Here is a 12,749-nt window from a genome sequence, read left to right as displayed (position 1 = left end):
TATTGTGGGCTGCATATGGCGGTTCAGCAATACACGGGGCACCGACCGTGTGCACTCCACATCACGGATGTGGACCCATTCAGATCCGGAGATGCGGTGCGGAACGGAAGCACGGAACAGAACGCAACGAAAGCACTATGGAGTGTTTCCGTGGGGTTCCGATCTGAGCTTCTGTTCCGTAAAAAAAGTCGAACTTGTTATGTTTTTCTGTGGAACGGACTGGTCACGGACAAGTTGGATGGGTCTGGATCCGTCCCGGCCGCCGCACGGATGTTGCCTGTGCATTGGGGACAGCAACGGCCGTGTGCAAGAGGCCTAATCGCTCAATCACTTCCAGAGCTGCAGCCACATTCTGTCTGCTGTCGGTGCCGTGTAGAACTCACCTTGAAGGTGACAGTGACGTCTCGGCGCGCCGGCCTCAGCTCTTCATCCATGGAGTAGACCCGAAACTTCACTGCGAACACAAGAAGACGATATAACGCAATATTATATCTGTGCAGTACACAACCGTATCTTGTACGATATATGACCGTATACCACACCTGTACACTACCCGACCGTATACCGCACACTACCCGACCGTATACTGCACCCGCACACTACCCGACCGTATACCGCACCTGCACAGTGCCCGACCGTATACCGCACCCGCACACTACCCGACCGTATACCGCACCCGCACAGTGCCCGACCGTATACTGCACCCGCACACTACCCGACCGTATACTGCACCCGCACACTACCCGACCGTATACCGCACCTGCGCAGTGCCCGACCGTATACCGCACCTGCACACTACCCGACCGTATACCGCACCTGCACACTACCCAACCGTATACTGTACCCGACCGTATACTGCACCTGTACCTGACCGTATACTGCCCCTGTACTGTACCTGACCGTATACTGTACTGTACCTGACCGTATACCGCACCTGTACAGTACCTGACCGTATACCGCACCTGTACAGTACCTGACCGTATACCGCACCTGTACAGTACCTGACCGTATACCGCACCTGTACTGTACCTGACCGTATACCGCGCCTGTACTGTACCTGACCGAATACCGCGCCTGTACAGTACCTGACCGTATACCGCGCCTGTACAGTACCTGACCGTATACCGCGCCTGTACAGTACCTGACCGTATACCGCGCCTGTACTGTACCTGACCGTATACCGCGCCTGTACTGTACCTGACCGTATACCGCGCCTGTACTGTACCTGACCGTATACCGCGCCCTGTACATGTACCTGACCGTATACCGCGCCTGTACTGTACCTGACCGTATACCGCGCCTCTGTACTGTACCTGACCCGTATACCGCGCCTGTACTGTACCTGACCGTATACCGCGCCTGTACTGTACCTGACCGTATACCGCGCCTGTACTGTACCTGACCGTATACCGCGCCTGTACTGTACCTGACCGTATACCGCGCCTGTACTGTACCTGACCGTATACCGCGCCTGTACTGTACCTGACCGTAAACCGCGCCTGTACAGTACCTGACCGTTTACCGCGCCTGTACATACCCTGACCGTATACCGCGCCTGTACAGTACCTGACCGTATACCGCGCCTGTACTGTACCTGACCGTATACCGCACCTGACCGTATACCGCACCTGTACAGTACCTGACCGTATACCGCACCTGTACAGTACCTGACCGTATACCGCACCTGTTACAGTACCTGACCGTATACCGCCCACCTTACCGTACCTGACGTATACCGCACCTGTACAGTACCTGACCGTATACTGCACCTGTACAGTACCTGACCGTATACTGCACCTGTACTGTACCTGACCATATACCGCACCTGTACAGTACCTGACCGTATACTGCACCTGACCATATACCGCACCTGTACCGTATACCGCACCTGTACCGTACCTGACCGTATACCGCGCCTGTACTGTACCTGACCGTATACCGCACCTGTACTGTACCTGACCGCATACCGCACCTGTACAGTACCTGACCGTATACTGCACCTGTACCGTACCTGACCGTATACTGCACCTGTACTGTACCTGACCGTATACTGCACCTGTACTGTACCTGACCATATACCGCACCTGTACAGTACCTGACCGTATACTGCCTGCACCTGACCTGACCATATACCGCACCTGTACCGTACCTGACCGTATACCGCACCTGTACAGTACATGACGTTCTACCATATCTGTATAGTATATGATGGTATATTTTATGTTGTATAATTTTCGGACTCTTTATAACCAATCCTCAGTGATCACAATCTCTACTGCCATTATGTTTTACAGCAGCTGTAAAGTGAGGAGGTTACCGGACTGGTCGGGGGTGTAGACGGGTTTGTCGGTCTGGATGAAGAGGAAGCCGTTGCGATGTGTAACAGGGACACGCTCCTCCTTGGTGAATGACTTGGACTGAGCCTCCAGATACACATACTGCGCGGTGCCGTCCTTCCGGGGGAAATCCTTCACTTGTAACTACGAGAAGAGACCTGAGATATCAGAACACGCGGTGCGCAGGCATCCGTCTCACATGGCAGCACAGCCAGCTATCGCCATGTACACGGGAGCCATAATCCAGCTGACAGGTCGGGGGACATGTGAGGGGGTACTTATTTATACAGTGGATATAAAAAGTCTACACGCCCCTGTATGTGTCCTCTGTAGTATATATACAGTGGATATAAAAAGTCTACACGCCCCTGTATGTGTCCTCTGTAGTGTATATATACAGTGGATATAAAAGTCTACACGCCCCTGTATGTGTCCTCTATATATACAGTGGATATAAAAGTCTACACGCCCCTGTATGTGTCCTCTGTAGTATATATACAGTGGATATAAAAGTCTACACGCCCCTGTATGTGTCCTCTGTAGTGTATATATACAGTGGATATAAAAGTCTACACGCCCCTGTATGTGTCCTCTGTAGTATATATACAGTGGATATAAAAAGTCTACACGCCCCTGTATGTGTCCTCTGTATATATACAGTATACGTCCTCTGTAGTGTATATATACAGTGGATATAAAAAGTCTACACGCCCCTGTATGTGTCCTCTGTAGTATATATACAGTGGATATAAAAGTCTACACGCCCCTGTATGTGTCCTCTGTAGTATATATACAGTGGATATAAAAGTCTACACGCCCCTGTATGTGTCCTCTGTAGTGTATATATACAGTGGATATAAAAGTCTACACGCCCCTGTATGTGTCCTCTGTAGTATATATACAGTGGATATAAAAAGTCTACACGCCCCTGTATGTGTCCTCTGTAGTATATATACAGTATAAATCCTCTATAGTGTATATATACAGTGGATATAAAAAGTCTACACACCCCTGTATGTGTCCTCTGTATATATATATATATATATATATATATATAAATTTATATACTGGGTACGTCCTCTGTAGTATATATACATTGGTTATAAAAAGTCTACACGCCCCTGTATGTGTCCTCTGTATATATACAGTATACGTCCTCTGTAGTATATATACAGTGGATATAAAAAGTCTACACGCCCCTGTATGTGTCCTCTGTATATATACAGTATACGTCCTCTGTAGTAATATACAGTGGATATAAAAAGTCTACACGCCCCTGTATGTGTCCTCTGTATATATACAGTATACGTCCTCTGTAGTATATATACAGTGGATATAAAAAGTCTACACGCCCCTGTATGTGTCCTCTGTATATATACAGTATACGTCCTCTGTAGTATATATACAGTGGATATAAAAAGTCTACACGCCCCTGTATGTGTCCTCTGTATATATACAGTATACGTCCTCTGTAGTATATATACAGTGGATATAAAAAGTCTACACGCCCCTGTATGTGTCCTCTGTATATATACAGTATACGTCCTCTGTAGTATATATACAGTGGATATAAAAAGTCTACACGCCCCTGTATGTGTCCTCTGTATATATACAGTATACGTCCTCTGTAGTATATATACAGTGGATATAAAAAGTCTACACGCCCCTGCTAAAATGTCAGGTTTCTGTGATGTAAAGAAATGAGACAAAGATAAACCATTTCAGGACTTTTTCCCCCTTTGAATGTGACCTATAAACTGTACCACTCAATGGAAAACAAACTGAAATCTTTTAGGTGGAGGGAAGAAAACAAAAAAAACTAAAACAATGTGGTTGCAGAAGTGTGCACACCCTCTTATAACTGGGGCTGTCGCTGTGTTCAGAATGAAGCAATCACATTCAGAATCCTGTTAGATCGGAGTCAGCATACACCGGCCATCATGTAAAGGGCCTCTGATTGACCCCAGATAAAGCTCAGCCGCTCTAGTTGGTCTTTCCTGAAATGTTCTTGGTCACATCCCACAGCAGAAGCCACGGTCCACAGAGAACTTCCAAAGCATCAGAGGGATCTCATTGTTAGAAGGTACAGTCCTGATGAAAAGTTTAAGACCACTTGAAAAATGGCAAACAATCCTATGTATAATGGCTGGATCGTAACAAGGGTCCAAGTGGAGCTTCAACGTCCAACAAGAAGAAATGAGAGGGAGACAGAACATTTTTTGAGCATTCAATTTAATGAAAACAACGAATAAACTGAAACCGGCTGTTTTTCAGCTGATCAAAAGTTTAGGACCAGATGCCTTTAAAAGGCCAAATCTGTGCAAAGATGTGGATTTATTGTCATTCTCTGTCAGGTAGTCACACGTTGTGATGGCAAAGGCAAAAAAACTCTCCCTTTTTGAAGGTGGTCGGGTTGTTGAACTGCATAAGCAGGGTCTCTCACAGCGCGCCATCGCTGCTGAGGTGGGATGCAGGAAGACCCAAAAAAAATGTCATCAGCACTGAGCCGGAGGATCCAATTGGCTGTCCGTCAAGACACTGGACGATCCTCGACCCAAATGAAGGCCCTTACTGGTGCTGACTGCAGCCCCATAACCATCAGACGGCATCTGAGAGTGAAGGGCTTCAGAAACAAAAAACGTCTTCAAAGACCTCGTCTCCTTGAACGCAACAGAACTGCTCGTCTGGACTTTGCAAGAGAGCACCAAACGTGGGACATTCAAAAGGTGGAAGAAAGTTTTATTCTCTGATGAGAAACAATGTAACCTTGATGGTCCTGATGGTTTCCAACGTTACTGGCCTGACCAGCAGATCCCACCTGAGATGTTTTCTACGCGCCACAGTGGAGGGGGCGCCATAGTGGTCTGGGGGGCTTTTTCCTTCAGTGGAACAATGGAGCTTCAGGAAGTGCAGGGGCGTCAAACGGCCGCTGGCTATGTCCAGATGTTGCAGAGAGCATTCCTCATGGCTGAGGGCCCTCGTCTGTGTGGTAACGAGACAACGCTACAGTACACAATGCCCGCAGGACAAGGGGCTTCTTCCAGGAGAATAACATCACTCTTTTGGCCCATCCTGCGTGTTCCCCTGATCTAAATCCAATTGAGAACCTTTGGAGATGGATGGCAAGGGAAGTTTACAAAAATGGACACCAGTTCCAGACAGTAGATGGCCTTCGTGCGGCCGTCTTCACCACTTGGAGAAATGTTCCCACTCACCTCATGGAAACGCTTGCATCAAGCATGCCGAAACAATAACGGCGGAGCTACTCATTACTGAGCTCATGTTTGGAGGTTGGATTTCTGTTTTGGGGGGGTTTATTTTTTTTTGGAGGTGTGGTCCTAAACTTTTGATCAGCTGAAAAACAGCCTGTTTCAGTTTATTCGTTGTTTTCATTAAATTGAATGCTCAAAAAAACCCTCCCGTCTCTTCTTGTTGGACGTTGAAGCTCCACTTGGAACCTTGTGAAGATCCAGCCATGATACATAGGATTGTCTGCCATTTAACAAGTGGTCTTAAACTTTTGATCAGGACTGTATCAGTCAGGAGAAGGGGAAAAAAGAATGTCCAAGGCATTAGATCTACCATGGAACACAGTGGAGACCGTCATCATCAAGTGGAGGAAATATGGCCCAACAGTGACATCACCACGAACTGGACGTCCCTCCAAAACTGATGAAAAGACGAGAAGAAAACTGGTCTGGGAGGCGACCAAGAGGCCGACAGCAACATTACAGGAGCTGCAGGAATCTCTGGCCAGTCCTGGCCGTGTGGTCCATGGACAACCATCTCCCGTATTCTTCATATGTCTGGGCTATGGGGTAGAGGGGCAAGACGAAAGCCTCTTTTTACCAAGATAAACATCCAAGCCGGGCTACATTCTGCAAAAACACATCTGAAGTCTCCCAAAAGCATGTGGGGAAAGGTGTTCTGGTCTGATGAACCCAAGGTGGAACTTTTTGGCCATAATTCCAAAAGATATGTTTGGCGCAAAAACAACCCTGCCCTTCACCAAAAGAACCCCATCCCCACAGTGAAGCATGGTGGGGGCAGCATCATGCCAAGGGGCTGCTCTTCTTCAACTGGAACTGGGGCCTTAGTTAAGCCTGAGGGAATTCTGAACGGCTCCAAATACCGGTCAATATTGGCCCAAAACCTTCAGGCTTCTGCTAGAAAGCTGGACATGAAGAGGAGGGACTTCATCTATCAGCATGACAACGACCCAAAGCATCCATCCAAATCAACCAAGGAATGGCTTCACCAGAAGAAGATTAAAGCTTTGGAATGGCCCAGACCTGAATCCGATTGACAGTCTGTGGGGTGATCTGAAGAGGGCTGTGCCAAGGAGACGCCCTCGCAATCTGTGGGGTGATCTGAAGAGGGCTGTGCCAAGGAGACGCCCTCGCAGTCTGTGGGGTGATCTGAAGAGGGCTGTGCCCAGGAGACGCCCTTGCAATCTGTGGAGTGATCTGAAGAGGGCCGTGCCCAGGAGATGCCCTCGCAGTCTGTGGGGTGATCTGAAGAGGGCTGTGCCCAGGAGATGCCCTCGCAGTCTGTGGGGTGATCTGAAGAGGGCTGTGCCCAGGAGATGCCCTCACAATCTGTGGGGTGATCTGAAGAGGGCCGTGCCCAGGAGATGCCCTCGCAGTCTGTGGGGTGATCTGAAGAGGGCTGTGCCCAGGAGATGCCCTCACAATCTGTGGGGTGATCTGAAGAGGGCCGTGCCCAGGAGATGCCCTCGCAGTCTGTGGGGTGATCTGAAGAGGGCTGTGCCCAGGAGATGCCCTCACAATCTGTGGGGTGATCTGAAGAGGGCCGTGCCCAGGAGATGCCCTCACAATCTGTGGGGTGATCTGAAGAGGGCCGTGCCCAGGAGATGCCCTCACAGTCTGTGGGGTGATCTGAAGAGGGCCGTGCCCAGGAGATGGCCTCACAATCTGACAGATTTGGAGGGTTTTTGCAAAGAAGAGTCAAAATGTGCCCATGCTGATAGACTCATCCCCAAAAAGACTGAGGCTGGAATAACATCAAAAGGGGCTTCAACCAAGTATTAGTTTAAGGGTGTACACACTTCTGCAACCAGATTATTATTAGTTTTTTTTGTTTTCTTCCCTCCACCTAAAAGATTTCAGTTTGTTTTCCATTGAGTTGTACAGTTTATAGGTCACATTAAAGGTGAAGAAAGTTCTGAAATGATTTATCTTTGTCTAATTTTTTTACATCACAGAAACCTGAGATTTTACCAGGGGTGTGTAGACTTTATATCCACTGTATATATAGAGGACACATACAGGGGCGTGTAGACTTTTTATATTCACTGTATATATAGAGGACACATACAGGGGTGTGTAGACTTTTTATATTCACTGTATATATAGAGGACACATACAGGGGCGTGTAGACTTTTTATATTCACTGTATATATAGAGGACACATACAGGGGTGTGTAGACTTTTTATATTCACTGTATATATAGAGGACACAGACAGGGGCGTGTAGACTTTTTATATCCACTGTATATATAGAGGACACAGACAGGGGCGTGTAGACTTTTTATATTCACTGTATATATAGAGGACACATACAGGGGTGTGTAGACTTTTTATATCCACTGTATATATAGAGGACACATACAGGGGTGTGTAGACTTTTTATATCCACTGTATATATAGAGGACACATACAGGGGCGTGTAGACTTTTTATATCCACTGTATATATAGAGGACACATACAGGGGCGTGTAGACTTTTTATATCCACTGTATATATAGAGGACACATACAGGGGCGTGTAGACTTTTTATATCCACTGTATATATAGAGGACACATACAGGGGTGTGTAGACTGTATATAGAGAGGACACATACAGGGGCGTGTAGATGTGGACTGGGGGTACTTACTGATGTAGGGTATGTACTTGTGGGGTGGGGGGTACTTACTGATGTAGGGTATCTACAGCTGAGATGGAGGTACTTACTCATGTAGGGTATGTACTTGTGGGGTGGGGCTACTTACTGATGTAGGGTATCTACAGCTGAGGTGGGGGTACTTACTGATGTAGGGTATGTACTTGTGGGGTGGGGGGTACTTACTGATGTAGGGTATGTACTTGTGGGGTGGGGGGTACTTACTGATGTAGGGTATATACTTGTGGGGTGGGGGGTACTTACTGATGTAGGGTATCTACAGCTGAGGTGGGGGTACTTACTGATGTAGGGTATGTACTTGTGGGGTGGGGGTACTTACTGATGTAGGGTATCTACAGCTGAGGTGGGAGTACTTACTGATGTAGGGTATCTACAGCTGAGGTGGGGGTACTTACTGATGTAGGGTATGTACTTGTGGGGTGGGGGTACTTACTGATGTAGGGTATCTACAGCTGAGGTGGGGGGTACTTACTGATGTAGGGTATCTACAGCTGAGGTGGGGGGTACTTACTGATGTAGGGTATCTACAGCTGAGGTGGGGGGTACTTACTGATGTAGGGTATCTACAGCTGAGGTGGGGGTACTTACTGATGTAGGGTATCTACAGCTGAGGTGGGGGTACTTACTGATGTAGGGTATCTACAGCTGAGGTGGGGGTACTTACTGATGTAGGGTATCTACAGCTGAGGTGGGGGTACTTACTGATGTAGGGTATGTACTTGTGGGGTGGGGGGTACTTACTGATGTAGGGTATGTACTTGTGGGGTGGGGGGTACTTACTGATGTAGGGTATCTACAGCTGAGGTGGGGGTACTTACTGATGTAGGGTATGTACTTGTGGGGTGGGGGGTACTTACTGATGTAGGGTATGTACTTGTGGGGTGGGGGTACTTACTGATGTAGGGTATCTACAGCTGAGGTGGGGGTACTTACTGATGTAGGGTAGGGGTACTTACTGATGTAGGGTATCTACAGCTGAGGTGGGGGGTACTTACTGATGTAGGGTATGTACTTGTGGGGTGGGGGGTACTTACTGATGTAGGGTATCTACAGCTGAGGTAGGGGTACTTACTCATGTAGGGTATGTACTTGTGGGGTGGGGGTACTTACTGATGTAGGGTATCTACAGCTGAGGTGGGGGTACTTACTGATGTAGGGTATCTACAGCTGAGGTGGGGGGTACTTACTGATGTAGGGTATCTACAGCTGAGGTGGGGGGTACTTACTGATGTAGGGTATCTACAGCTGAGGTGGAGGTACTTACTGATGTAGGGTATGTACTTGTGGGGTGGGAGGTACTTACTGATGTAGGGTATGTACTTGTGGGGTGGGGGTACTTACTGATGTAGGGTATCTACAGCTGAGGTGGGGGTACTTACTGATGTAGGGTATGTACTTGTGGGGTGGGGGTACTTACTGATGTAGAGTATCTACAGCTGAGGTGGGGGTACTTACTGATGTAGGGTATGTACTTGTGGGGTGGGGGTACTTACTGATGTAGGGTATCTACAGCTGAGGTGGGGGTACTTACTGATGTAGGGTATCTACAGCTGAGGTGGGGGTACTTACTGATGTAGGGTATCTACAGCTGAGGTGGGGGTACTTACTGATGTAGGGTATCTACAGCTGAGGTGGAGGTACTTACTGATGTAGGGTATGTACTTGTGGGGTGGGGGGTACTTACTGATGTAGGGTATCTACAGCTGAGGTGGGGGTACTTACTGATGTAGGGTATCTACAGCTGAGGTGGGGGTACTTACTGATGTAGGGTATCTACAGCTGAGGTGGGGGTACTTACTGATGTAGGGTATCTACAGCTGAGGTGGGGGTACTTACTGATGTAGGGTAGGGGTACTTACTGATGTAGGGTATGTACTTGTGGGGTGGGGGTACTTACTGATGTAGGGTATCTACAGCTGAGGTGGGGGTACTTACTGATGTAGGGTATCTACAGCTGAGGTGGGGGTACTTACTCATGTAGGGTATGTACTTGTGGGGTGGGGGTACTTACTGATGTAGGGTATCTACAGCTGAGGTGGGGGTACTTACTGATGTAGGGTATGTACTTGTGGGGTGGGGGGGTACTTACTGATGTAGGGTATCTACAGCTGAGGTGGGGGTACTTACTGATGTAGGGTATCTACAGCTGAGGTGGGGGTACTTACTCATGTAGGGTATGTACTTGTGGGGTGGGGGTACTTACTGATGTAGGGTATCTACAGCTGAGGTGGGGGTACTTACTGATGTAGGGTATGTACTTGTAGACTGAGGTACACCCCATGCACGGACATGGCGGTCAGTACGGAGGTACCCCACTTACCTGGAGGGTGGCCAGCCCCTGGAAGTTGTTGGCGGGGGTCAGCTCCAGGGGCTGGGCGGAGAACTTCCTCTTTTTATCGGGGTAACTGAGTAAGGAGATCCGGACGGGGAGACTCTCTTTGTGTCCAAAGCTCTGGACGAGCACGGGCTCCTGAGCGCCCACTCGCCACACCCGGGGGCCCATCACCAGGAACCTGAAAGACAGCACCTGGGTGAGCGGCTGGCCCCAATGCCTGCGGATAAGATCTCTGCTTGCTGCACAGGGTATTGTATCAACAACCAGACAGTTCACAAGAAGAGATGAGCAGAGAGGGCGCCGCTGATCTCCTGCACTTCACAGCATCATAACAGAATAAAACCAGAATCCAAATAATACCGCCACCCCCTGACTGCTACATGACTGAATAAGACCCCCCACACAGTAATAATGCCCCTCCCCCCACAGTAATAGCGCCCCACTGTGCCCTGAGACTGTGGTATCGGTTTGGCGGTATTAGATCCCTGCCCGGTGGAGGAGAGGTCATTGGGCCGCCTGCCATAACATGAAGTGGCCCTTCTCTGGGGCCCCGGGCCATAAGCCTAGTGCCTGGATGTCCTATTGGAGCTGGGAGCCCAGTTTGAGCCCCAATGCTGCACAGCTGGGATTTTTGTTACAATGTAACAGGGAAGCGGTCTGATACATTGTAACCAGCACTGACCAGAGCCGAGGGACGCCCCTCCCCCATCTGTGGCCCTGAGCACGAGGAATCCAGGACCCCCGACGGCAGAACAAACCATAGAATAACATGCCTCCGATCTCTGCTTGCTGTCAGGGAATACAAACATTCATTACTTCCATTTACAGGCTGAGAACCTGACCGGGTCCGGCTCACACAGTCTGACTCCAGACTGATACATTGTAACAAACCTGTTTGCCCTAAACCCGCAGTTTACATGGGACTGCGCCGCGGCCATGGGACTCACGTTTGCTCCTGGCTGCAGCCTCCTCCATAAAGCACGAAAAGCAGCGCCGTGTGAACGAGGATCATGGTGCTCCGGATGTCGCAGCCTCTGGCCGCTCCTGGACTGTACTGTGTGGACACTGCCCTGCGGCCAGTGTTTGTCTGGAGGTCACATGTCCGTCACTGCCCTGAAAAGAGGCTGGCACAGTGTAACGACGGCACAGCAGTGGGTGACTATGGAGTCAGAGACAAAAGGGTTAGCAGTGACCTCCACAGCGCCCCCATAGCAGTGACCTCCACAGCGCCCCCCATAGCAGTGACCTCCACAGCGCCCCCATAACAGTGACCTCCACAGCGCCCCCCATAACAGTGACCTCCACAGCGCCCCCTATAGCAGTGACATCCACAGCGCCCCCCATAGCAGTGACCTCCACAGCGCCCCCCATAACAGTGACATCCACAGCGCCCCCCATAACAGTGACCTCCACAGCGCCCCCCATAACAGTGACCTCCCCAGTGCCCCCATAACAGTGACCTCCACAACGCCCCCATAACAGTGACCTCCACAGCCCCCCCATAACAGTGACCTCCACAGCGCCCCCATAACAGTGACCTCCACAGCGCCCCCATAACAGTGACCTCCACAGCACCCCCCATAACAGTGACCTCCACAGCGCCCCCCATAGCAGTGACCTCCACAGCGCCCCCTATAGCAGTGACCTCCACAGCGCCCCCTATAGCAGTGACCTCCACTGTGCCCCCATAACAATGACCTCCACAGCGCCCCCCATAACAGTGACCTCCACAGTGCCCCCATAGCAGTGACCTCCCCAGTGCCCCCATAGCAGTGACCTCCACAGTGCCCCCATAGCAGTGACCTCCACAGCGCCCCCCATAACAGTGACTTCCACTGTGCCCCCATAACAGTGACCTCCACAGCGCCCCCCATAACAGTGACCTCCCCAGTGCCCCCATAACAGTGACCTCCACAGCGCCCCCATAACAGTGACCTCCACAGTGCCCCCATAACAGTGACCTCCACAGCCCCCCCATAACAGTGACCTCCACAGCGCCCCCCATAACAGTGACCTCCACAGCGCCCCCCATAACAGTGACCTCCACAGCACCCCCCATAACAGTGACATCCACAGCGCCCCCATAACAGTGACCTCCACAGCGCCCCCATAACAGTGACCTCCACAGCGCCCCCCATAACAGTGACCTCCACAG

The 12,749-nt window shown here is 49.9% G+C and overlaps 1 protein-coding gene across 1 annotated transcript in view; it reads right to left on the bottom strand.

Annotated features, from left to right (window-relative positions):
• C5 (complement C5) overlaps positions 1–11,716 on the bottom strand; it is a 94,922-nt gene extending 83,206 nt beyond the window's left edge. Inside the window, exons 1-4 of the mRNA XM_040406009.1 lie at positions 11,542–11,716; positions 10,580–10,772; positions 2,318–2,480; positions 384–454 (exon numbers count right to left, since the gene is read on the bottom strand). Of these exons, the coding sequence (XP_040261943.1) occupies positions 384–454; positions 2,318–2,480; positions 10,580–10,772; positions 11,542–11,606 (492 nt within the window). The 5' untranslated portion in view covers positions 11,607–11,716. The remainder of the gene's footprint in view (positions 1–383; positions 455–2,317; positions 2,481–10,579; positions 10,773–11,541) is intronic.
• Positions 11,717–12,749: the final 1,033 nt, after the last annotated feature.

Source organism: Bufo bufo, chromosome 8 (assembly GCF_905171765.1).
Source record: "Bufo bufo chromosome 8, aBufBuf1.1, whole genome shotgun sequence".
NCBI lineage: Eukaryota > Metazoa > Chordata > Amphibia > Anura > Bufonidae > Bufo > Bufo bufo.
The sequence above is the reverse complement of the archived record's forward strand: the minus strand, read 5'-3'. Positions and strand labels throughout refer to the sequence as shown.